This window comes from Passer montanus, unplaced genomic scaffold (genome assembly GCF_014805655.1).
Source record: "Passer montanus isolate IOZ18808 unplaced genomic scaffold, ASM1480565v1 scaffold208, whole genome shotgun sequence".
NCBI classification, from domain to species: domain Eukaryota; kingdom Metazoa; phylum Chordata; class Aves; order Passeriformes; family Passeridae; genus Passer; species Passer montanus.
The window spans coordinates 369,617-397,568 of record NW_024366681.1 but is presented as its reverse complement, the minus strand read 5'-3'; the positions used below and the strand labels follow the sequence as shown (position 1 = coordinate 397,568).

General features: G+C 39.4%; 1 protein-coding gene across 5 annotated transcripts in view; it reads right to left on the bottom strand.

Annotated features, from left to right (window-relative positions):
• Positions 1-14,994: 14,994 nt before the first annotated feature.
• Positions 14,995-27,952, bottom strand: part of LOC120501853 (solute carrier family 12 member 7) — a 120,395-nt gene continuing 107,437 nt past the window's right edge. For 4 of the 5 annotated variants that reach the window (XM_039708609.1, XM_039708607.1, XM_039708606.1 and 1 more), the window contains 3 exons: positions 19,790-19,971; positions 16,407-16,540; positions 14,995-15,945 (listed from right to left, as the gene is read on the bottom strand). In XM_039708609.1, the coding sequence (XP_039564543.1) occupies positions 15,854-15,945; positions 16,407-16,540; positions 19,790-19,971 (408 nt within the window). In that variant the 3' untranslated portion in view covers positions 14,995-15,853. Of the gene's footprint in view, positions 15,946-16,406; positions 16,541-19,789; positions 19,972-22,112; positions 22,230-27,952 lie in introns of all 5 variants that reach the window. The other variant, XM_039708610.1, reaches the window with a different exon arrangement.

Sequence of the window (27,952 nt, the reverse complement as noted above, 5' to 3'; positions counted from 1 at the left end):
AGTATTTTGGCATCTTTTCCAAATGTTTGGATCAGTTTTGGTGGGCTCTAAAATATTTTGTTGGTTTTGAATGTTTTGGTTTGTTTAGATTTGTTTTTAGTATGTTTTGGGAAGATTTGGAAAGTTTTGTTGGTTTTCAAAATGTTTTGGTTAGTTTTAACTTGTTTTTATGATGTTTTGGCGGGTATTCGGAATGTTTTGATTAGTTTTGAGGGGATTGATAATATTTTGGCTCTTCGCGCAGAGAGCACTGTGTCACCGCGGTGCACTCCGGGGCACTCCTTGGGCCGAAAGACACCTGCCAGCGCCACTTCGGACAGCTCCGTATCTCCGTATTCTGCATTTCTTGCCTTCTTCATCTCGGCAAAACACTTTTCCACTATGTCTAGCAAGGAGAAACTGTGCCAGCACAGTATACGTCCCCCAGCTTGTGTTTTAAAGTGCCCGAGTTCTTGGCATCTCAGAGCCTCAAGGGAAGAGCAAGGTTATCTACGGAGGGCTGGGACAGATCTAGCAGCAAGCACAGAGAAGTTGTCCAAAATCACTTTCCATTCGAATGCTAATGCGAATTTAAGAGGCAGGCGAGTGGCAAGCCACTATCTTCTAGCAGTTTGAAAGGTGCCGACACAGTCCGGGTGTTTTACGGCTTCCTTCTTTGCCTGCTAGTAGGTGCGGAGCTCTCCATCTCTTGGTTACGAATATTTTGGCGTGTTCCTATTATTGCTTGGTTTGTTTTTTCGGGGTTTTTTTAGGTGTTTTGGCAGGTTTTTAGAATTTTGTGATCTGTTTTGGTGCGTTTTATAATATTTTGCCTGGTTTTTGGTATTTTTTGTTTTCTTTTGATTTGTTTTTATAATGTTTTTACGGGTTTTTGGAAAATTTTGGGGTTTTTTAGCGGGTTTTTAGAATGTTTTGGTTTTCTTTCATTTGTTTTTATCACGTTTTGCCAGTTTTTTTTAATGTTTTGGTCAGTTCTGGCTGGTTTTATAGTATTTTGGCATCTTTTCACAATGTTTTGATCAGTTTTGGCAGGTTCTAAGGAATTTTGGCAGGTTTTTAGAATGTTTTGTTGGGGTTTTAGTATGTTTTGTTCTGTCTTGTGTTGTTTTTATTGTGTTGGCAGGTTTTGGAATGTTTTGATTCGTTATGGTGGGTTCTAAAATATTTTGGTGGGTTTTTGGAATGTTTTGGTTTGTTGTCATTTGTTTTTATTATGTTTTGGCAAGTTTTTTGTATGTTTTGATCGGTTCTGTCTGGTTTTATAGTATTTTGGGTTCTTTTCAGAATGTTTTGATCAGTTTTGGCAGGTTCTAAAATATTGTGGCTGTTTTTTTGAATGTTTTGGTTTGTTTGGAGTTGTTTTTATTATGTTTTGGCAGGTTTTTGGAATATTTTCGTGGGGTTTTAGAATGTTTTGTTTTGTCTTGAGTTGTTTTTATTGTGTTCACGGGTTTTGGAATATTTTTATTTATTTTGGCGGGTTTTAAAATATTTTGGCGGGTTTTTAGAATGTTTTGATTTGTTGAGATTTTTTTTTTATTATGTTTTGATGGCTTTTTTGAATGTTCTGATTTTTTCTGTCTGTTTTTTTAACAATTTGCCAGGTTTGTAGGATTTTTTGATTCGTTTTGGCGGGATTTATAATATTTTGACTCTTTGCACTGAGATTATGTTGTTGGTTGCAGTGTGCTTCGTGGCGCTCCTTCTGTGGCATGACGCCTTGCAGCGGAACTTATGTTCGAAGTCTTTGTAATCAGAGGCAATGTGGCACCACACACAACTCTGGCTGCTTTGACAGTGCCACATGCCTCCTGTAAACTGACATCAGGAACATAGGCACGTGATTTGTTTTTCCCAGGGAAAAGGGCCACGTCCCTGTCCATGGGAAAGAGGCCTGGAGTGACCTGTTGCCTGCTGAAATTCTGAACATCACAGGATGCCTCCCAGATGCAAGGTGCCACCAAATGCAACTTTGGCTCTGTTGCAATTTGTTTTGGGAGGGGGCACCCTGGGGAGTCCATGGAGGGCCCCCTAGGCTGTGAGTGCACTGGCAGCAGCAGGCAGGCAAGGAGACTCCACACGGCTTCTGAGGATGCTGATTAAATGAGGCTTTATTGGGGTTCCCATCCCCAGGAACAGCATGGTTACTGAGGGAAAAGGGGAAAGGGGGAGGGGGAAGGAGGGGGAGCTTAGGGGAGGGAGGGGCCAAGAGGTTAGGAAGGCTAAGAGGGGGGAAAGGCTAAGAGAGTGACTGGTCTTGCTCGCACGGTTAAATAGGCAGATTGAAATTGGGCGAGGAATTAGACTTCTGCCAATGGGATTACAGAGACATGATGGTTCAGGGCAGGACTGCAGGCTTGGGATATACCATAACTGTTGGAGGGGTGAGACAGAGCATACCATTTAAATAAAATGCAAGATTACATGGCTGGTTTGACAGTGCCAAGTGTCTTCTGCAAACTGACATCAGGAACCTGGCTTGGTGACTTTTGTTTCTCTGGGGAAAGACCAGTGGTCGTGCCCAGGAGTCAGAGGCTCAGTGTGCCTGGCTGCCTTCTGAAATTCCGAACATCGCAGGATGCCTCCCAGACGCAAGGTGCCACCACAAGCAACTGTGGCTGGTTTTTCAGTGCCAAGTGCCTCCTGCAAACTGACATCAGGAACCTGGGCTAGTGAGTTTTGTTTCTCAGAGAAAATTCCATCGATCCTGTCCAGCGCCAGGTGGCCCAGAGTGGCCGGCTGCCTACTGAAATACCACACGTCTCAATATACCTCCCAGAAGCAAGGTGTCACCACAGGCAACTGTGGCTAGTGAGTTTTATTATTCTGGGGAAAGACCATGGTTTATGTCAAGTGCCTCCTGCAAACTGACATCAGGAACCTGGGCTTGTGAGTATTCTTACTCAGTTAAAAGGCTGTTGTTCTAGTCCAGGTCCCACTGGCGCGGAGTGTCCGGCTGCCTGCTGAAATTCTGAATGTCTCAGGATGCCACCCGGACGCAAGGTGCCAACAGAGGTAACAGGCTTGACAGTGCCAAGTGCAACCTTAAAACCAACATCTGGAACCTGGGCTGGAGAGTTTTGTTTCTCAGAGAAAAGGCCATCGTTCGTGAACAGGTTCTGGTGGCCCGGAGTGGACAGCTGCCTGCTGAAATTCGGCATGTCTCAATATACTTCCCAGAAGCAATGTGGTACCACTGGCAACGGTGGCTGGTTTGACAGTGCCAAGTGCCTCCTGCAAACTGACCTCAGGAACCTGGCCTGGTGAGTTTTGTTTCTCTGGGGAAAGGTCACCGTGCCTGTCTAGGGCCTCGTGGCCGAAATGGCTGGCTGCCTGCTGAAATTCTGCACGTCTAAGGATGACTCCCAGAAGCAAGGAGCCACCACAGGCAACTGTGGCTGGTTTGACAGTGCCAAGTGCCTCCTGCAAACTGACATCAGGAACCTGGACTCGTGAGTTTTGTTTCCCAGGGAAAAGATCAGCATTTTTTGTTAAGGGTCCAGTGGCCCTACGTGGCCAACTGCCTGCTGAAGTTCCGCATGGCGCAGGATTCCTACCAGACCCACGCTGCCAACACTACAAACTGAGGCTGTTTTGACAGTGTCAAGTCCCTCCTACAAACTTACGTCAGGAACCTGGGCAGGTAAGTTTTCTTTCCTTGGAAAACCTTACCATGATTGTGCAGTTGCCTGCGACCGGCAGTAGCCTGCTGCCTGCTGAGGTTGTGCACAGCGCAGGATACCTCCCAGACTCAAGATGCCACAATTGCACACTAGGGCTGCTTTGACAGTACCAAGTGTCTCCTGTAAACTGAAATCTGGAGCCTGGCTTGCTGAGGTTTGTTTCCTAGGGAAGTCCTCGGCATTTTGTCTTCATTGCCCAGTGGCACCCTGTGGCCGGCTGCCTGCTTTGTTTCCGTGTGTCTCAGGATTCCATCCAGACCCAAGCTGTCACCACCACAAACTCAGGCTGCTTTGAAAGGCCAGGGTACCTCCTGCAGAATGACACCAGGAACCTGGAATGGTGATTTTTGTTTTCTAGGAAAAACTTAGCATTATTGTTCAGGGTCCTGTGCTCTGCAGCGACCAGTTGGCTGCTGAAATTCCGCATTGCACAGGGTGCCTCCCAGTCTTAAGTCGCCACCACTGCCAACTCAGGCTGCCTTGACAGTGCCAAATGCCTCCTGTAAACTGACAGCAGGCACCTGGGCTGGTGAGGTTTCTTTCCCAGGGAAAATGCCAACCTTTGTGTACAGGGATCTCTGACCCAGATAGGGTCACTGCCTGCTGAAAATGCACATTGCGCAGGGTGCCTCCCAGACCCACTCTTCCACCACTGCCAACTCGGGCTGCTTTGACAGTGCCAAGTGCCATCTGAAACTGACGTCTGGATCTTACTAGCAATATGTATTGTCTGCTGTCTAGTGCTATTGGTGTATAAATGAATTACAATCATTTACAATCAGATGGAAAATCTGCATCACCAAAAATAAAGGTTTTAAATATCTTCATGTAGAAGTCACTAATTCTCTGTACTCATCTCAAGGTTATACAGCTGTGAAATAATTTATGAGACTGAGAATCCTTAAGTCTGCCTTGAGTTTTACTATCTTTAAAATTGTGTTTTGCAATTTTTTTCAAGTATTGTAGAAATTAAAGGATCCCATTAGAAGAAGCCGACAGTGAGGGGACACTCTCTGGTGCCCCGAGTGTACTGAGGGCAGCTAGGCTAGTTGCCTTTGCATCACAAGAGACACTGGAGACATTGGTAGAGGATAAAAGGCCGACTATCAGCAGGAGGCCAGTACAAGGTTTATTCGGAGCTCCCGAGGGAGCTCAACACCTCAGTGATGCACCTTGCTCAGAGTAAAACAAAAGGAATCTCAAGGTTACATTTAAAGGGGGGGAGGAAACCGAAGGTAGACACATTTGTTGAACAATAAAGACCCTTTAGGGATGAAACCTTAGGGATGGACATTTGGGATAGCGTATAAAATAATACTTGGGGGGCTGACCCCTGGCCTTGGACTAATCACTCGACGACTTTGACCAAAAGTTCTAGATAGAGGGGATGGGATGCTGAGTGACTGACAAAGAGCCAGGGTGGGGATTTGGGGAATGATCTCAACACAGGATGATGATTATACAGGTACAGGAAGGGGGTACAAAAAGGGGTGCACCATTTGGGAAAATAATGGGATACAAAACCAAAACTATTACAAAGTATTACAAAGTATAAAAGCACACTACAACACAGGAGGACTGTATGACAATGGGATTTTGGAGGTGCACTCAGCTGAAAAGTAAAGTACATAGCTGCAAAGCACTGCCAGAGTCTAAGAAACATGTACGATCACATTCTTTCAATCTCACAGAGACTAAAGCTAAACAGAAGAGAGTCCAGGCACAGCTTTCAAAGAAAAATATTCACAGCTGTGGTATTACATTTCAGTTAAATGGTATGCTGTGTCTCACCCCTCGAAAATATATGGTTTATTCCAAGCCTGTGATCCTCCCCTGAAGTATCATGTATTTGTAATCCCATTGGCCCAAGTCTTATTCCACGCCCACTTTGAATCTCCCTGTTAAGCTGTGCGAGGCAGACTGAACTCTTTCGTGGCACTTTTCTCCCTTAGGCTCTCCCTCTCTCCTCCTCCCTCCCCCTTCCCCCATTCTTTCTCAGAAACCATGCTGCTCCCAGGGGTGGGACCCCCAATAAACCCTCATCTAATCAGCACCCTCAGAAGCTGTGTGGAGTTTCCTTGCCTGCCTGCTGCTACCAGTGAACATACAGCTTAGGGGGCCCCCCTGGGGACTCCCCAGGGACCCTTAAACAAACAGCATCACACAGCCTTTTATCTACAAGACAAATGAGTCTTTTATCTACAGCTGCAAATGAGAAGGAAGGCAGAGAACTCCAGGGTATGTGGTGCAATTCAAGGGGTGTGAGTTAAACATGCAGACAGAAAGGGCCTTCTCAGCTGACATCAATTGTGATGGAGATTTTTACAGATTTTTAGGGTGGGTACAGGATCTCTTCAAGGTTGCAAGAATGTGATGGTACACAGAATTGGAAAGGAAAGCTCATTGCCCTGGTATGAATGGGGCAGTTGCTATCCTCTGCTCTGAATGTAAAATCTAGCAACTGATTTCTCTTATCATATTTTGTGGATGGATTGTAATAATGGCTGCGGTTCCTGGGAGTGTTCAAAAATATGAGGCTGCACACAGCTTTAAAAGAAAAAACCATAGTGCTAATATGTGTTTTTACAGGCCACATGGGAAAAGGCGATTCCCAGCACAATCATTTTTTGTAATAGGTGCTTATTTTTCTGCAGCAGATGCTGACCATTTTAAGATCTGCAGGTGGACTCTGTGATAGATGAGTAATGCGATGATTGACTCTCACAATGTAATAGACAAATATCATGTATATAGGTTAAGAAAAGTTTTATAGATTTATAGTTATGTTTTACCGCCGTGCGTGGTTATCAAGGGACAGATGGAGTTGGGACATTTGGGAGGGCCGGCTTGTCACTATGGCAACATCTGACCTCCAGTCAAGATTTGACGAAGAGCTCTCCACCACTGGACAGTGAAGAAGGATTTGATGGACAGAATTTTGGGAGGGGTTAAAGGGTTAAAAAGGGAAAACCTCTATTGTTGGGGGGTGAGCACATGGTGGGAAAAATGTTTTGCTCCCAGCGTTGTAATCTTTTTTCTTTATTCAGTCTTCTGTTGTATTTTTTATAAGGTTTCATAAACCTTCCTAAACTATGAAAAGTGAGTAGCTATTTCTCAAAACTCTATGACGGTGAAAGAATATGATGGTACACTCAGATAAGAATCAAAGTGCATAGCTCCAGTGTGTGCTCTGTAGTAGACCACTCTTCTTTCTTTTGCTGCTAATGGGAAGGCAAGAGAACATCCTGTTTCTGAGCTTCTGCTGTTACTCCCCCTGTCTAATGTCACAGCAGCCACCTGGGATTCCTCTCCAGAGATATTTTTATATAGAAATCACTTGAGCAGTGTGTTGTGGAAGCATAAGCTTCAATGGATGTGATTTAGAACAGGTTTTTTTTTGTCAATCATGGCAAAGTAAAAACAGCTATTCCTCACTTTATTAAAATTCTTCTAAAATAGTAGTTGGTATGTCAAATTTTATATCACAGGACAACACAGCAAAAAAAAAACAGTTAACATTAAAATGGGTACACCAAACTAGGCAAGTAGGCACAGGCAGCTCCCAATTCAAGTATACCCAGACCTCTTAGCAGTGAAAGCTGAGTCACCACTGACTGGAATGTGAAATTTGAATACCTTTTGGTCAACCTTTTGTAGTTTTTAACCCCCTGAACAAGAACTAGGTCTAGCCTGTTTATCCTCACTTGCCAAATATCACTAAATCACCTTCACTATTAGAGAATACTTCTACCAAGCAAAAGCCCAAGACAGCTGAATATCTAGGCCAGCAGAACCAGAGCTGACATAGCCAGGAGCTGTATTTAAACAAATGATCCAGCTTATCTGCCTGTCCTCCAAAGAACAGTGGTCTTTTGACTCATTTATGTAGATTCAGGCTATAAAGAAATACAACATGTTATGAATAGAAAGTTATATTTTTTTTAGGTTGCAGAGTTAAAAACAAGTCAGACCAGTTGCTGTAAGCTAGTTTCTGCGCTAAGGAGGGGTTCTTCAATTACCTGTTAATGGCTGGTGATTAACCATTGTCCCCCTGATGCTGGCCGCTTGCCAGGGAGTGACACCAGCACAGACCCTCCAGGTGAAGAGAATAGGAGTGACATCAGAGCCAGTATGCAGATGAGAAATGCATTGTGTCCCGAATTTTTACAGTTTTCCCCAGGAAAACCCCTAAAATTATGAGCCAACAAGTGACCTAAGTGACATCTAAGGATGGGAGCGTAGTCCCGTACCTGCTGGGATCCTTTTTGCTTCTCACCCTAACCTGAAAAGATGTTCATTAAAGAGGTGCCCCGGGGTGTTAGACAAAAAAACAGGAATCTGCTAATCTCCCGTGAGGACGGAATCCCCAGCTCTGCCTGCAGACCAGCGGACAAAGCTGCATCACCCTCCTTCTCCGTGCCACGCCTGGGAGCAGCGGCGGCGTGGGCGCGACCCGTTGATTTCTCCCCACCTGAGCTGATTCTTCTTAATAAAGGCATTAAAAAGGAGAAAGATCTCCTGCCCATTTATTTCACAACAGATGTAGAAAAATTGAAAACTGACAGCAACTGAAGCATAGCTTATTATTTTTCCTTTCCATCCACCAGTATATAAAACTTGTGCACTTACATAACAGAACACAGTAAGTAACTAATGAAGTCTTTTACACCGAACAGATTAATGTGTCTTTTCTGGTCTCTATCATACCAAATCCCCCTGTTCACCAACTGGCAGAGTTCAATTTTTATGCTCTTTTTCTTGCCCGCAGCAGAGTCCCTTTGTCCCCTCCTGATCTCTGTCCTGTGCTGGACAAAGTCAGGTCTGGGAATTGATGATATCTGTCTCCAGTTCCCAGAATCCTTCATTCAGATGTATGTCCTTGATGGTCCTGTCTGAGGTGGACATCTACATGGGCCATCATCACTGGGCATTGTCTTGTTCATGACATCGGGGAGTGCCCATCTCCTGTGCGGGCTAGGTTTTCTTCGTATGTTAATAATGCACCTCCTCTTCTGCTGCAAGCTGTTCTGTGTGGCAATCACCATTTCCCCTTTGCTGGCATGATCTTAAAGCTTTATTTTATATTATATTAATAATCTTACATTTTCAGCATGAATTACCCCCTTATTCGTAACACCAAGGTAATAAATACTCTTCAAGTTTGCTGCCATTTAAATCTTTAAGGAAAGTGTGTCCTGGATTGACTGTATGATGCTCTTATCCCCAGTTCTCTTGTTCTGTTTATGCTGAATAAGTTTTGCACTTGTTCCAGAGAGTGAAATGGGGAGGGAAGAAGCGCGCAGTGTGTTTTCAGACACTGCACTCTCTCCTACACATTCCTCCTCCTGGACTGTTGTTGTCTGCGGATGGACAGACAGCAGGACAGAGCTCTCCTTTGTTTTTAGTTAGTTTTAGCTAGCTGAGGTGGAGAAGTTCCCTGGACTATGGTTTTTATTGTTCTTGGACCTGTTCAAACCTGCTCTGGACTGAACACCGGCAGCTCCACCTGTGGCCCACCAGGCCAGGCCTGGGCCGCGGCATTTCCTGACAAGAGACTGAGTGACCCAAGCTGCAACCCAGGGAGGCAACTTTTCTGAGTTTGGCATCTCTTTTTGGAGCAGCAAGAGGTTTTATTGTTTAATATTGTTTAGGTTTTATTGTTTCATAAACAGGGTTTTTTTCCACTTTTCTCCAAGGAGATATTTTCTCCTGAACTGGCTGGGGGGAGGGGCCAATTGAATCTGCTTTTCTAGAGGAGCCCCTTTGGGGGTTCTCTCTAAAATTTGCCCTGAACCAGAACAAAGTGTCAAAAGGAAACAAACTACTAGAAAATTCAACACACAACCCAGACAAAATAAAGGCTATAAATTAGGAAGCTGATTGCACACATAAATAATGCAAAAGGGTTTTTTTAGGACATGGCTGAACAGATCTCCCTCCATAATTTATGTTCAAAGCACAAACTATTCAGCTGTCGAGTATTAAAAAAATACCTTTTTTATAGCTCTGACACAATCATTTTCCTCAGCAAATCAAGCATTAAATAGTATCATGAGGCAGAAGTAATACTTAAAATTCTGTAACATCTTCCAACACCATATCTGAAAATCCAGTTTCAAGAAAAATAAGGCCCAGCATTTTAAAGTTAAAACATTTAGTTATTTTAATTTTAAATTGCACTGTGAATTATTCCATGGAATAAAAATACCAGATAATTACAACTATCAGGAAAATTAATCTACAAACATCAGAGCTTTATGTCCAAAAAGGAGACAGAGGAGTCATTTTACTTTATTCAAATAAAGGGAGAGGCCATGGGGAATTGCCCTGGGCTCTCTCAAATTTTTGGAGGATGCAGCCTCCCTTTTATGCTAATTTCCCAGCCGCATTTCCCTTCTCTCTTTCCCCATTGGCTGAGGTACTTGAGAGGTACAGACTTCCAGAAACACCTAACACCAAAGATTTCCCTCTAATGTAGTAAACCTCCCTTTTAATTTTTACTTTTTAATAATTTTTAATTTTTATTTTTAATTTTTAATTCTTATGGAATTTTGGGTTTTTCCCCATTGTTTCTTTCATCTCTCAGCTCTAGTTTTATCTACTAGCAGACCCACATCTGGTTTGTAAAGACAAATCCCTCATTCCTCTCACAACTAAACCATAGAAAATGGTTCTAGCTAATGAACTCAAATATCTCAAAAGCAGTTAACGACTTAAGCCAAAGCATAAAGCGGATGACCTTAACTGTTTCCATTAAAGGATACTGAAAAAGTCATCAAATCCGAGAAATGTTCCAACAATATTTTAATCATTTTTCATTACAATATGAATGTCTGAACCTATGCATTTGTTCACAAGCTCTGTAAACAAAACCAAGAGACTTTTTATAGAGTGTACACATTTCTAGAACAAACCCCGTAACATTGTGATGGCAAAAAGTAACTGCCACAGTCACTTGTTAAAAAAAAATAAATACACACAAAAAGATAAATATTAAGGAAGTTTCTTTGCACACTACTGCTGCTAGTACATAGACAATTGACTTTACCAATCAGAAAAGAACAGATGCACTTCAGTGAGAGCACTTACTGTTGCCAGTTTGTGGCAAATGATCACCTGGCCAAGTACCAGATGGCCAGAGCCATCTTCCCATCCACTGCCCCCGCCCTACAGCAGGGGCCAAGTGAGGAACCTCCCCCTGAGTTTAGGCACTGTTCACACCACCCACAGCTATGCCCACTTGCTATACAAGTGAACGACATAAAGCCTAAATTAATTTTGTCAGAATTTGCTCATTTAAATTGCAAGATACAGCTACCTTGTTATAGAAATAAAAACAGTTTTTGCTATTTTATTTTTATAAGTAGTACTAAAGAATGAGTAACAATTTCATATTATGACTGCTATCAGTTGTAAGCTGTTTAATGCCTTTTTATTTACTACTATTTAGCTGAAGATAAATGACAAAGCCAGCTGACCTCCACGTACTGTTAAATAGTTATTTATAAGACATGTATTATTTTAAAGAAATTTTCTAACTACTATTACGTTGAGGTTTTTAACAGATATTAAAAAGACTCTTCTAGTTAAAGCCTGGACCCCAGACAAGTCCTGGCCTTAACTAGTAGGGAAATAAATCAATAAACCTAAGTGTATTCTACATCAAAACTTTACTCAAGTAATTTTGACTTGCCAAGTTTAGACCTATAATAGCTAAACCTCCTTTTGAAATGATCTTGGAAATCTTACCCAGGAATGGTTTTCCAAGCTCTCACTTTAAAAGGAAGCTTGCCAATTACTACAAACTCTAAGTAACAGTACAATATTTAAGAAATTGATAATGCATTGTTTTAAATCACCATTCTACTTTTCATGTATTACTAATTGTATATATTATCCAATTTATTTTTATTTAGTATAATTTTATTGTTTTTATTGTTTTGCTTTTATGTTGCCTTCATGTTGTCATATACATATATAATTCATGCTGTTCAGAATATGAAATAAATATAGGTTATGATGTTTTAGAAGGAATAGATATAGATGATTTAAACTTACATGCGGATTCCAAATAATCCCACAGGCTACAGGAAGACCACAGACCATTGCAAAATCACAGTCTTAAGCAGGAAGGGAACTAATTTGCAATCGAAAGGGCCTAGCCAGGATGGGGACCACCTGCACATATGGGAGATCAAGACAGTGAGGACCATTCAGAGAATTGCCTCCAAATGCAGCTATTGCTGTCTGCCCGGAATTGTATTGTACAACACTACACGAAGGAAGGAACAACATACATATGCCTGACCTGTGTTCATTGGTCGACAGGAACTGAATTATTCAGTTCAGCTCAAAGAAAGGAGTCCACGTGAATATGCCCAACCTGCGTTCATCGGTGGACAGGAACTGTACTCTTCAGTTCAAAGAAAGGAGGCAGCATGAATATGATTTACTATGAAAAGAACAAGAGGAGACCCTGCCTCAGGCCAGAAAAAAAGTATAAAAACCGCAGTTGTGAGGGGTATGGTGCGATAGAGGCCAAATCTGTTCATCCAGCTCCAATCCTGGGGTCGGTGCTCTCCTTGATTGTTGGCTGTCGGGACTGTATATCGGTCGCAAATAAATCTTATTTTTATTTTTATTAAATTGGCTGTATTGATTTTTACCTATAACAATGTTCATAATGAGAAACACACGTTATTAAAAACCAAAAAAATTAGGGTGGAATATAGCTCCTCCAGAACTTTACACTAATATTTGCACTAAAAATTTTGAAATCAAATCAAATCCAATTTGACCCCTTACCCTCCCGAAACACACTCAGAACCCTACATTATTTAGAACTCTAAATAATTAGAGCCCGGGTTCTGTGAAATTGGATTTTTGTGTTAATTTTAAATACACAGGAAGAAATAATTCTAAAGCTTGGGATGTTTCTCCCTATCACCTTGTATATAAGAATCAAACCTTTTGGTGCAATTATATTTCTGACAGACTTTCTAAATCCAGTAATGCTCCCCCTGCAGCTGTCATCAGGAATATTTTAAAAGATCAAGCCTAAGCCTTTATGGCTAAGGTTTTTAGCTAAAAGTATGTGATAATTTTTGTGTGTTAATAACTTGCTTATTTCAATATATGCAGAGATAAATTAATAAGGCCATTAAAGGAGTGGTTTTGGTTGAAAAGATGGAGATATTGGGACACATAAGACAGATTATGGACTCTGGTTAGCATAAGAGATTTGATAATCAAGATGCCTTGGCAAGAAGAAACAGCTTTGTAGGTTGCAATAAGATTAAATCAGACTCACTTATCAGGAAAGAAAATGACATCAAGACTTCTGCAAGCAAGAAATGTTGTAAAATGTACTTGTTTATGTGATGATTAACCCATTGTACTAAAACATTACTAGTCTTCCTAAAATAGTATATAAGCAAGATAGTCCACAATAAATTTGGATTCTTTTGACCATCTTATAGTCTCCCTGTCTCTCTCATCATCGCTGATACTACCCATGATCTATGTTTACTGCCCTAAGTTAATGGATTTTTACCTCACTTCTTGACATATTTAAAGGTTGCAGGAGACAGATTTGCAAGTGAGAATAGGTCTAAAATTGTCCTGTAACTCTTTCTTATGAGATCATTAGGAAATACAACAAACTATCACCAGAAAAAGGCCTCAATGGCATTTTGCCCTCACTAGTCTTGCATGTGACTATCCCACCTGTCTACTGCTTTAAATCATAGTTTTTGATAACCCATAGCCCATAGTTCTTAATACTGTGCGCTTACAAGCAAGTCTCAAAAAATGAAGCTGATATGTATGTGCTTGTACGTCCTCCTCCATCACAGCATGGGTGCTCCCTGTAACACACAAGCCCATATCAGTGTCTCAGAAGCCTATCTTCTTCTGAAGTTGGATCTTCAAAACTTCCTGTCTAAGTTCATGTTTTGTACTTTCCAGGTTGAAGGTTTGTTCTCTACCACTTCCACAAGCTTATCAAATGCCTTCTGGTATGCACACAGAAACCTGTCAGTCTTGCCTTGCATCTAAGGGAACTCCTGGAGTTTTTGGTAGGTCCCAGATGCCTCTGAAAGCCTATCTCTAAACTAAATGTTTATAATTCCTTTTACTACGAGCTATCTGCAGTTGTCTGTTGTTACATTGCAGCTGATCTGAAGCTGACTCCTAAACTCAACCAACCTAGAAGAAAACAAGTCCCTGGATAAGGCACAGATAGGTTGGATTCAAACCCAAACAAAGACTTCAGCCAACCCTGATCTAGCTTAGAAGCTGATACACCATGGCCAGAGAGCTGGGCAGACAGAGGTCATCCAAACAACTATCTGAGCCTGGGGAATCCAAAGCCCCTATAAAAGGGGCAGACATATTAAACTCATTGTGGTTTGCTGATGACCCACTGGTGTTGTGTCATGTGTCTGTCTCCAACCCAAAACCACACATATCAGTTCTATAAATGCCTGCTGATGGCCCCGCACCATAGCCCATGGAGTGCCTTTTAATATGTCCCGTGAAAAGCTCAGAGCCATCTGGAGTGCAGTAGGGGCATCTGCTGATGTTTTTCTTCTCCTCACTGGCCTGAGAATATTTTTTTTAATTCAATTGATATACTGTGCAAATCTAGAACCTCCACATGCCTCCTGATCTGTCCACAGGACCTCCATGTGCCTTTCATTGTACCTAAGAGCCTGTGGAGCATCTTTGGTGTGTCCCCAAGGTACCTCTGAGTGCTTACGCATAAACCTATTCCTAACCAAAGGCATACAGCTGCAGTCACAGTGAGTGGTGTGCAGCACACCTTTCCAATTGCCTTTTGAAGTATCGCAGCTGTGCTTTTGACTCATCAGGAGTTCACTGGGCCACCTGATTACCTTTTTATTCCCTCTGTTCCTGTGCATCAAACTACAGGGACAGGTAATGGCTGCTTTCAGCTTTTGCTGTTTATGGCTTTGTCTTACTTCACCTGAGTGTTATGATAAAAACACTGGCCTTGAGCCTAGCCAGGGACTTGGGCACTGCATCACTCTTGTTCTAGTCTGAGCAACAGACATCTTAATTGTATTATAAAAGAATAAGAACAAGAAAAAATAAAATAATGGTTTATATGTTTTAAACAGACCTATTCTTTTTAGAGCAGAACAATCTTCTGATACACTTTAGGTCTTAACACTTACAAAGCTAAAGACTGCCTAAAAAGGAACAGAATTGTAACAGCAGCAAAAGGTTTCTATTGAGCACCTAAACTAAACTACTCAGCAGTTTCAAATTAAAAACATTTAGGAGCTTGTTCAGTTTAGAAAAGCAGATTTTATTTCAAACAGCAGCACATACATACAACATTTTCAAAATACAAATATTTGAAAACAAGAGACTGCATTTCATTAATCACCTTGTTGTAGTTTATTAACTGTTGAATTATATTTGGGACCAGGTGGAGTTCCTGCACCATAGCCTTCCTATAAGTTGGATGCACTCATGTTTCATTATTGCTATAATCATGCAAAATATAACTGCCAGTACCTCATAGAAAATAACTCACTATTTACTATCATCTGGAGGTTTCAGCTACCTAAGTATTTTAAATACAGAAATGTTATTTTTAACAGGTATGGCAAATAACAAACTTCTGGGAAACACTTAATGCACTTCATGAACAAATTTCACTGGCTGTATACATCTCTGAAGGAAGGTTCCTGAACCATGACTAATTCCAAAAGAAGCAACATAGCAGCATTTTGGTAAGAAAAAAAGACGACCTTTTCTAACACCCTTGCCTTTTATTTAGACGCACAGCAAAGATTAAAATAATCAAAAGTTGCTGACATTTCTGTATCTTTAAAAATATGATTGCATTACCAAATTTTGTTTTACCACAGCTTTAGAAGTGTCAGAATATGCTACATATAAATATCCTAAGCCATCCACAATTTATTAATTCACCATTTATTAATTTTCCACATAAATCTGCTTAAAATATTATTTCAATAGAACATCTTACTAGGAAAAAAAGAACACATGATCAGAAGATTCAGCTTGAAGCTAATTTTCAATGCACTAGAAGACAATGAAGCTGCTCAAATTATGGCAAAAAACTTTGCTTTCTTATGGTGGGGATGTGTTGTGTTTGAAAAACACATGCAAACAGATTAAGAATAAATGGTGATCACTTCACGTCCACTGCCTCGGACTAGAAGAACTCTATCTAGACCTTCTGTCAGAACTTCCAGAAATTCCATGTCTGAAATATCATTTGGTCAAGGAATTTACTCAGAAGAGAAACGAAGTATCTAGTAATCTCTCAAAAACTCTGACATATAATGCAAAAATAGATTTCAACAATTTCATCAAAGAGTTTTTCTGTGTCACCCTTTACTGTCCTGTTACCCAGTTATTCAAGTGGAAGTAAAGCCTAATTTGGGGGAAATTCCTAGTTTTGCCCTACTCACCTACCAAAAAAAAAAAAAAAAGAATAGGAAATTTTAAAATTCTTTCAAAGTCAGGGAAATCCTTTATATCAATAAACCACCCTCCCCAACGAAGATTTTTTATCTTTTATTTTTTAACTGTCTCTATGTAATTTTCTTATAGGCAGACTTATGCTTACCATACTTAGTAATGGTTATCCCAACAGGTAATGGCAGTATCACAAAAGTGAATTCTCAATTTCAAGAAATATGGAATCAATACAGTAGAGGATACAGTTTTCATCCCCTTTTCTGTTTTTAGGAGGTCCAGGCATATTCAAGAGTACTAGCTGAGCATGCTGTGATTTATTAAGCACTACTCCATTGAGCTTCACAGCAGTGTGCATTCTTCTCACATTTGACTGATTCCTAGCATGCAAAGAAACATTTTTAAGCATTGTTATAACACATAATTGAATAATACAATATTTATTTGAAATTATAAGTATGTAAAACAAGCTATTTTCATGGATACTAGTATATGTACATATTCAAAATAAATAAAATGCAACACCTTTGACAAGAACATTTAACTCTGAAATTCAAGCAGTTCTAAGTAAATTATCAAAATGCACAAATCTTCCAGTTGTCAATTATCTTGTACCAAGATGAATCAAAAACTTGGTTTCAATAGGTATTACAGGTCAGACAAGAACCACTAAGAATCTCGTTTATTGACTTACATAAAAAATAACTGGATTTACACAAGAATTTCCAAACAATGAAATTACGGGAATGCAATGAAAAGATCACAATATTTATGTTGTACAGTAAAAGATTTTACTCATGCTCCTTTGGAAACATTACACACTTCTACCAGCTGGTGAAGAAAATTCAGAAACACCACAGAATTTTGAAAAAAATGCTAACTTCTTATGTTGCAACAGTATGGCAGTAAGCAGTGAACTGAAATTGAGCTTATTTCTTTACATTATCAACATTACCTAGTATTTTCCGTGTTTAACCTGAAAATATAATTGTTGTAGATCTGTGCACAAGAAGAAAAAAAATTGCTAGGGTTTTTAAAATGTCCTTATTTTAGTATCTCTTTTGTATGGTTCAGTGGTTTTTAAGAACAAAAGAATAGTTTCCTTACAGTTCCTGAGAAACAGCTGTGTGTAGAGTTAGCCAAGGCTGGAAATTAATCATATGCTACAGTGTGACAAAAATATTCAAACTCTACCTTACTCCATTTATCTAAAAGATCTGTTGCCTAAAAGTAGGGGTTGTTTTTGGATTTGTTTTTTTCCCAAATAAATAGTTAAAAGTCATTTGGCCTGAAATTTATTGGCCAGGGAAACCAGCCCTATCAATTAAATTGATTCTTCATGCTCTGCCACCTCCCATCTTCCCTGCAACAAGAGAATGATATTTCTAAAACTGAGTTTATCAATCCCTCCTGGGGGATTTTCTATCACGGTGGCCAGCTATCCTAAGAACCAACTGTACAAAACCTATATATGGAACGAAGGAAAGCTTGAAGTTCCATTTTTTAGAAGCAGAACTGCATTTTGAGAAGACTAAAAAGAACTATGAAGAGAGGCAAGATTGTATAACTGAGATGCATAAATATTGAAACTGAAACATTGTTAAACTAAAAATAAAAGGCAGGGTGTAACTTTGTGACAGAATGGGCAAAAAATCAGCACTGAAATAGCTCATAGTGTGTAAAATGTGAACTGAGGCTAACATCACTTATCCTTCAAGCACTGGTAGAACTGAAGTCATACACAATAGACAAACTAAACTTACAACATTTTATAAGAAGCTCAATTTGTTGAGCAGATAAAATTAAGGAAATCCTGAACTCTGAAAAAAGCAGGGCAGTCAACTTAATTCCACTCAAGAGATGTAGTATTCCATTTTTGTGTGCTGTCATACCCAATGTATGTCTGAACTTATGTTATTTCTACATATGCATGGGCTGGTAGAAGGTAGGCAAGAACTGACTTTTGATGAAACATGAAAGTTCCCTTTGTGAACAAATATTCCCTATTGTCTAAGTAGTTATAGCACAATGGGAGGCTATTCTTCCAGAAAAAAAAAATCATTTTTTAATGTAGTTAGTTAGAACACTAAATATTATGCTGGTGCAGAGAAGTACTGTCAAGTTTTATACTCTTACAGAAACTATAACACAGGTTTTGTGACTTGTCTTGAATAGAAAGTTGATCATACTTAAGAGAACATTAAAAAGTCACAATGATATTTTTTCAGGGGCATGCTAAATCACAGTATATTAAACAAGGAACAAAAAAATACATGCATTGCAAATTACAATTTAGAAGCATGCATACAATATAAAAGAACACAAGAACCAGAGAACCCAGCCTATGTTGTTTAGGTGAAGTGAAATTTAGACTTACAGATTTTCCCATTCACTATGTGAAAGGGAAGCAAATGCATAGAAAAAAAAATATGGCATCAGGTATATTTTAAAGTCAATAATATTAATATACTGTACAGGCACACCAAGTTTGAACTGTAATTTCTACCCAACTAAGACATAGGGTTTTTTTTATATTTTAAGACATAGTAGTCTTAAAATAATAATATCTGAAATCAGTGTTTTGCACAATTCTAAAGCAGTAAAAAGAAAAGTTTCGAAGATAAAAATTTAAAAAAACCCTAATCATTAAGAGTATAATGCAGCCTGGGACAGTACTTTAGAGCATGAGCACAATAATTTCCTTTGACATCCACAGTTTTGGTTTGGTCATCTGCAGAAAATAATTTAAACTGTGCTTCTAAGTGCAGTCTTCTTGCAGAACTAAGAAAATATTTATGTGCATGCTTAAAAACCCAACATGAGGAAACAAACAAGCTGATTCCCCTCTGTCATTGTTTTTGTGTCTACTACATTAGTTTGATATAGGGAGTAGCTCTTATCTATTTAAGAAAAAGACATTAAGGAATATTTAAACAGGAAATACTTAATATAGCAATACATATATATTTACACAAGTTTTATATTTCTTTAATTTACAGGATGAGGGCTGAATGTCCAGTCAAACAAACAAACAAACAAGAACACCCCACACCCTGCTCTTCCCAAGAAAACACACCCCACACCCAAAATCATGCACCTAAAATCAAAAACATAAGCTAAATGTTTTGAAAGACTATCTGCTTCTTTGGAACTCCCTCTAATACCCCCTAACTCCCTCTAAACACAATAAAAATACAGGGACATATACACTAATTTTTTACCCACAGCAAGAAATAAAAAGTTATCATTAAGCTTTTTAACACATATGCTTTCTGGTACAATCCAGAAGTTAACAGCTTAAAGGCTGTCATATTTAAACTTCACTCACAATGAATATGAATGACTCTTTACAGTCATTCCACCCAAGTCTATGCTATTTTTATAAGGATGCCATTTAAGGTAAGTGCATGAAAAGCTCATTTTTGTATCCAATTTTAAATAAAGCAGAATCTCTTAAAAAGCAAAACCCAGATAAAACAACAAACTAGAACCTCCTCCCCCCAATTAAAATACATACAATGTATTTTAAATACAATGAAATAAATGAAATAAAATACCTCCAAATGAAATAAATGAAATAAAATACCTCCAATGAAATCAAAACCTCCAAATACCACATGCATACTCACGGTTTCATGTTGAAAATATCTTTAAAGCCAGACACATTGGAATCTTTGTTTTTATGCTTTTCCGCTACAAACTTTTCTTTTGTCCAGGTCATTTGCACTTTCTCTGGCACAGCAGCAGCCACACTTGCTTCAACTGCTGGAGCAGAGCGTGAGGCAGTGTTTTTATCATGGATCAGCTGAGCCTGGCCACAAAACAAATAATCACCCCAAAATTCAGCTAAAACCAGCATTTGTAAATTACATGTTATTACAATTTTGAAAAGGAGTTTCACAGTGGTAGAACCAAAGAAGCTGAAGAAAAAGGCACCTTTACTTTGTGAAAAAATATGAGACTATTGTGACTTCAGCATGAAGTGAAATTGCTTGTAAAAATGTTCATATTTGTTTACATTTGCAAGACTATATCTTACATGGAATGTTACTTTTGTAATGAACTAAAGTGAGGTTGAATTCCACCAGAGAGTACTTTATTAACAGGGTGTTTTGCCAATGAAAAACTTTAAAGTATTCTCATTGTTCACAAGTTACATTATTTTCTCAGATATTGTTATAAACTTTGTCCATTTCACATGCCTTTAGCTAAACTACAACATGAATCTCTGATGCCAGTATGGGACTGGCTGAGTTGAAGTCTAGTTATAGATTTAGATTATTTATGCCTACAAGAGCATATCATATAACAAATCTAACCAATGTAGCCATGATGGGGTCTTCTCTTCCCTTTTAACAGTAGAAACTCTAATCAACTTCAAGAACAAAAAAGCACATATGCATATGGGAAGAATATTGTGTTTTCTATTTTCCATTCTCCTGGCTTCTTTGGAGGAAAAGAAGATTAAATATTTAACACGTTATTTATTTATTTTCCTTCATAACACCTTGTCCATAGGCTTCTCTATTTCCATCAAATGCAACACAAATACAATACCTTAGATCCTAAAAATTATAAGTTAAGTGGTAAATGGAGACAGGATTCTTTTTGTGCTTTGAAATTTTCTATTTTGGAGGTGGTATTTCTTTTATCCTGTGATTGTTTGTTTGTTTTTGTTTAAGATACTTAACAGTTCTGAAATCTACTCAGAGACTTGTTAAATCATGAGTTGAAGCTCCTGTTCCATTTGGGAACCTCAATTATTCACATGTTAGACATAGTCATGGTCCCTCCACATACCCAGTAATTAAGAACTTTGTGCAGGTCAATAAAAACCATGAATAGAATCCAAGCAGATGAGAATTCTACTTTCGTTCTCAGAAAAGCAATTCCTCTAGTGGTTTAAAAACTGTAATTGCAGGTCATTTTAAATGCCTTTGAGCTTCGGTATATTCCCTAAATTATTTCCTAGTCCCTATTCTTCAGGATTCCCAAATTCTGGAGTTCAGTTGTGAGGTTTGCATAAATATCTCTTAGTATGATGGTCTTTCTACATTCACAGATGATTAAATGATGAGTCAAGACCACAAATCAGAAGTTACTGTGAATACAGTTCTGTCACAAGAATCAAGAAAGCTAACAAATACATGCCAATATTGTAAATACCATGCAGCAGTATCCAATGTACTAAAATTTTAAAGGAACAACTGTAAGATGAGTTCAGTACAACTATGCTTCAATGGAAGAAAATTTGCCATTTTTAGAAAGACAGCGAGACCAAGAGAAATTCTGGACCTATGATACATGTTTATAAAAATGCAATCACACTAAAAGAACATTTTTGTTAGTCCTATTTTGATACTAAATTCAATTAATGAAACAAAACAGGTTGTTCTCTCACTCCGTGATGAAAGGGAAATAAAAGGTATATATCACCTCTACAAACTAGGTTACATATTTTACATATGAGCAACACTTCAAGGGCACACTAAACTCATTGATTACATCCGTCCATTTCCTTTCAATGTCACCCCACAGAATACAGTAAGTACATATGGGTTAATAATAGCCTGCAAATAAAAATGGCTTGCGCTCCTTAAAAGATTTAGCATATCAATACAGTCTCCGAGAATCTTCAGTACTTCAATAGAGGAACTGTAAAGGAAGTAAATGGTTTGTGAAGGCATGAAATATGTTTATTAATGTAACACCCTGCTTCTGGCTCTTAAGAAAACAGGCAATCTCAGAAATGTTTCTCTTTTATGTGAAATAAGTGTGAGAAAGAGAATATAGTTCATGTCACAGAAGCATCATCTAAAGACATGAAATACAGGGTAAAATAATTACTTTAGAAAAAATTGTAGTTAATGTGTAGTTCAGTTCTCCACAGTGGTACTTGAAGTGTTGCAATAGAAAATATGTCTAGTCATAGTCAGCACTATGTCCAGCTACCTCTTCCTCTTGATAATCATTAGTCAGCAGTGCCTGAGCATCTTGGACAATGGACAATGGACTGGAATAGCTTTTTCTTCTAATTGAGCCTCGAGACTCATCTGTGATGCTCTGAATCTGGGACAAAAATTTATCAATGACAAAAGAAAAGACTACAGAAAAAAAGCAGATATCATATTATTCTTCATTTTAACAGATGAGATGTAGTATCAGCTCATAAAGCCCTTTTCACAGAATTCACAGAATGACTAGGTTGGAAGAGACCTTCAAGATCAATTGACCATGCCCTAACACCTCAACTAAACCATGGTATCAAATGCCATATCCAGCCTTTTTTTAAACACATTGAGGGATGGTGACTCCACCACCTTCTCGGGCAGACCATTCCAGAACTTTATCACTCTTTCCATGAAAAACTTTTTCAGAATATCCAATCTCTATTTCCCTTGATGCAGCTTGAGACTGTGTCCTCTCATCTTGTCAGTTGCTGCCTGGTGAAAGAGACTAACCCCCCCCACCTGATGACAACCACCTTTCAGGAAGTTGAGAGTGATAAGGTCACCTCTGAGTCTCCTTTTCTCCAGGCTAAACAATCCCAGCTCACTCAGTTGTTCCTCACAGGGCTCATGTTCCAAGCCCCACACTGACCTAGCTGCCCTCCTCTGGATGCACTCAAGCATCTCAATGTCCTTCCTAAACTGAAGGGCCCAGAACTGGACACAGTACTCTAGATGCAGCCTCACCAGTGCCAAATACAGGGGGAAAATGACCTCCCTGCTCCTGCTGGCCACACTACTCCCGATACAGGCCAGGAATAGGCCATTGGCCTTCTTGGCCACCAGAGCACACTGCTAGCTCATGTTCAGCTGGCTGTTGACCAGTACCCCAGGTCCTTTTCCACCTGAACACCGTCCAGCCACACCATCCCCAGTCTATAACATTGCAGGGAGTTATTTACAGGGGCCAAAATGCAGAACTTGGATTTAATAAACTTCATCCTGTTGGACTTTGCCCATCCATTCAACCTTCCAAGTCTCTCTGCAGAGCCCTCCTACTTTCCAACAGATCAACACATGCTCCCAGCTTAGTGTCATCCACAAATTTACTAATGAGAAACTCAATGCCCTCATCCATGTCATCAGTAAAGATATTGAACAGAACTGGTCCCAGTACAGACCCCTGAGGGACACCACTGGTAACTGGCCACCAACCAGATGCAGTACCATTCACCACCACTCTCTGGGTCCAGCCATCCAGCCAGTTCTTAACCCAGCAAAGAGGGCTCCTGTCCAAGCCCATGGGTTACCAGCTTTTCCAGGAGTATACTGTGGGAGACAGTGTCAAAGGCCTTGCTGAAATTCAGGTACACAACATCAACAGCTTTTCCTTCATTTACCAGGCAGGTCACTTGGTCATAGAAGGAGATCAGGTTGGTCAAACATGACCTACCCCTCCTAAAACCATGCTGGCTGGGTCTGATACCCTGGCCATCCTGTAAGTTCTGTGTAATGAGACTCAGTATAAACTGTTCTATACCCTTACCAGGTACTGAGGTCTGGCTAACCAGCCTATAATTAACAGGATCCTCCTTCCACTCTTTTTATGAATGGCCATCACATTGGCCAGCTTCCAGTCATCTGGAACCTTGGCAGTGAGCCAGGACTGCTGGTAAATGATGGAGAGCAGCTTTGCAAGCTCATCCGCCAGCTCCCTCATCACCCTGGGATGGATCCCATCTGGTCCCATGGATTTATGAATACCCAAGCAGCTCAACAGTTCTCCGATTGCCTCCTCCTGGATAACGGGGGGACCATTTTTAAATGTTTAGTAGCTGGTTGTGAAGTCCCTTTATAGACATTTCTGAAAACAAGAAGCCTTCAGTATCTATAGGAAAATTGAATCCATCAGTATCTATGGAAAGCTCAGATATTCACTTGTTTTTGAGGGTCACATCCTTTCATATACGTATTTATTCAGGTGAAATTTTTCACTCAATTACAATCAAAAGCATTAAAAAATTAAAGCATGTGAGAAAGCTACTTTTCAACTGTCAAAGCCTAATCATTCACAAACTATAATGAGTCAAGGGGTCAGCTGGAAACGTATTTAGGATAACTGAACACTGTAGATGAGTTGAGGGGCTGGCTGGGAGTATATTTGGGATAGTAGAAGATTGCATATTTTAGTTAAGATTTTAAAATTAGTTAAGAAGCTAAATTAGTAATATAGGTGGCAAGAATAGGAGTACCTTAGTTAAAAAGTAACATTAGGAAAGAGAATGAACAAATATATTAGAAGTGACAGGGATACACGTAGCAATTGTGAAGGAGGACAGACCACAGAAATACCTTGCCTTAAGAATAATCAAAAGTCAGGAGAGGCTTGGACCATGACCAGCAGATCATAGAGAGCAGGAGTCTTGGACTCCTTGAACATGTATTTGGAAACGATTCCACATATGTCCAGCACACAGCAATAAACACCCTTCTTTTCAACTTTTTCAAGTTTAATTAGTTGAAGAGTCATCTGTCCATGCATCACTCACCTGCATGTACCCAAATTTCCACCAATCTTACCTAACAGCACAACCCAAGACAATTTTTTGGTGCAAAATATTATTACATTCTCACAGGTCCCATTATCACTGCCTTGCCCAAGAGTCCTTGGTGAGGATTAATCAGAGAAAGAAGCCAACAACCACCAAAAACGGAAGCAAGAAAGGGAATGAGGCTCTACATTTTCTTTCCCCTTTGTAGCACTATTGACTAAGTCAAATAGATATTTACCAGTTACACCTAAGTTGCCTATGTTATGCTTTGCAGGCAGATATTACGTTTATAATATTACATAAAACCAAATTGACCAAGTTTTCCAAAAAAGTAAACAAAAAGCTGGTGAGTGCTCGATCCCCAGTTTTACAAGAAAACCCAGAGGCAAGATCAAATCAATTCTGTTTTAAAAAAGTGCCAGGAGAAGGGAGGGTGAGGGTGATTGCTCAGAGGTAAAAGCATGCTTATGACAAAAACAGCAAATAAACACTGTACAAAACCAAAGTCTCTGCTTTAGGAAAGTCTGAGCCTCGTTTGAAGGCATACATGCACAAAAGTGAGGTTAAAGTACTAATCTTGGTGGTAACAGGAAACCAAACTACACTCACTATTCAAAACTGGAATACCAAGTTATATTTGAAGGCCTGGAGACAGATATTAAAACAAAAAGCAATGCTAATTTGAACTAGTGATACTAATAAAACAAATGTTTTGGACATCAGCAAAAAAATTTAAAAGAATGGCTCAGCTAATTTAAAAAAAGATGATCAGAGTAAGAATGGGGCAGGTACTCTGAGTGTATACACCAACCTTGTAGCTCCAGAGGAAGTGAAGACATAAATAAACTGTTGCAGTTTGAATTTATTTTATAGATACTTTGTTAAGTGGTTCATTCTGTTGTACCCCAATGTTCTCCTCAAGTTGGTTTACCCCTGGGTTTTACCCTCCCTCAAAGCTGTCCCTCATGCCATTCCCTGCCCCTTGTTCCAGCTCTTTTTCTGCCTGTCCAGGAAACCCAGTCCTTGACTCCTGAACTTTCTGTGCCACTTAAACCTCGAGCCAATCCCTGTCTGCAACACTCCTTTGGAATTCCCCTGCTCCTGGAAGCCCCAGGAGCTTGATGTAATCCCCTCACTCCTCCCCTGAGGATTCCCTATTGGTTAGCTGTTTTTATCCACCTCCTGACTTGCATCTGAAGAAAATCCCTTGCACAATAGAGCTAGAGGCTTTTTGTCCTGCTCTTTTCATCTGGAATAAACTGTTCCTGGTGGAACCTCAAGATGGAGAGCCTTTCCTTTCTTCTCTGCCTGGTCCTGTTGTGGCTTGTGTCTGGCACTTTAGAGCAAGTGGCTCTGAAGGTTCTGCCTCTGGTAAATCCCCATACCGAGGCAGTTCCCCACTCCTGGCGTTGCGCCGAAGTTCTAAGAGTTAGCCCACATTCTGGTGGTCACTTCAATAAACCACATTTTCTTACGAAAATACAAAAGAACAAGGTAGATTTAGATATCCTAATCAGAAACAATAGATGGATATTACTTTTATTTTTGGATAAGGCAGTATGTACTAAAGGTTCCTGGAGTTATCAAGGGTTTTACTTCAGACCATGAAATAAATTCAGTGGTATTTTGAATTAAGAAACTGATGCTATAATGGTGATGGTAAAGTTCAGATAGGAGTGAGTAATAAAGAAAGAAAATTATATGGAGGGAATAGACAGAAATAAAAACTTCCAAATAAACAATACTGTGAAGTATAGTCCAGATTCCAACCAGCTCAGAGCTGAGAAGAAATTATTTAATATCCTCTGCAATTTATGTGCTATAGAATACAGAGCAATAGCTTCTACTAATCATGTGGAAGTTAAATCCCTCAATAGGTACAACAGATACATTATTCAAACTCCATTGGAAAAATACTATTGTTCAGTAAAGAAACAATAAGACAGAATCAGTTGTACAGAAAAGTTTGAGGTTTTTACTGGAAGGATGTTAGGCAGGCTCAAATTGAAAGAAAACTACCATGACATGGATAAGAACAACATTTTACAGCAATAAACTGTAACAATAGCAGGCATCTTTAGGAACCTCAAAAAAAATCCTGTGAGATGGAAAATGAATACAGAGGACAAATAAAAGGAAAAAACCATAAAAACCCCAAAGTGCTCAGACTTGTATGATTAACACCACAAAAGAAAAGCCATAAGAAAAAAAAATCTAACTGTTATACAAATGAGCAATTAAACACAGTAGAGTTTGCTTGCTCTTGTTTGCTATGGGATGGAAATCATTCATGTGATGCAAAGCCAGAGCATGCACTATTTCACTATTTTCTACATCACTAAAAAGTCTTGATAATACTGAAAGAGTTAGCAGAACAGATGATGGGGTAGAAGCACAAGCCAAAAACAAAGGACTTTTAAGTTACAAATATTCATAAAAATACAGCTGAATGAAGCTTGTTGGTACAATATGCAAAATAATAAGGATAGGGGAGCAGCAAAACCAGCATTTCCATCTTGATATTATAGGATTACTTTGTTGGGCTAATTTTGGTTCCAAAAAAAAAAAAAAGAGTTGATTCATAAAACATTCAAAATAATGCAGAAACTAAAACACAGCCAGTCTGATTTGAACAAATTTGTTTTATATTGTGTAATGTGGTGTATTTGAAAGTCATATGAGGAGTGGCTGAAGGAGGTAGGGTTCTCTAGCATGGAGAAAAGGAGGCTCAGGAAGGACTTTCTCACTCTATTCAACTACCTGGAAGACAGTTGTAGTGAGGTGCGGATTGGTCTCTTTTCCCCGGTAACAAGTGACAACAGGAAATAGCCTTAAGTAGTACCAGAGAATGTTTAGATTGAACATTAGGAAAAATTTCTTCATGGATATCAAGCATTTGAATAGGCTGTCCAGGGAGGTGGCTGAAGTTGAGTCCCTGGAGGTATTTAAATAACATGTAGATATGGCACTTAGGGACATGGCTTAGTGGTGGACTTGGCAGCATTAGGTTAGTGGTCAGACTTGACGTAAAGGTCTTTTTCAACATAAATGATTCTATGATCCTAAGACCAAATCACAATCAAAGATAATCAGTCCAGTTGTGTAATCATGAATCTTAGCTACTGGTGTCAAGTTTGGAAAGGCTCTGAATGTATTCTACACTGATGCTCAAATGTTTTGCTAATTAACACTTGCACTCAACAAAAACTGGAAAACTCTTAAAATCTGTTTAAATAATTTTTTTTTCCCCACATAACTTTAACCTTGCAAGTAAAACTGGTTGTAGAGAAAC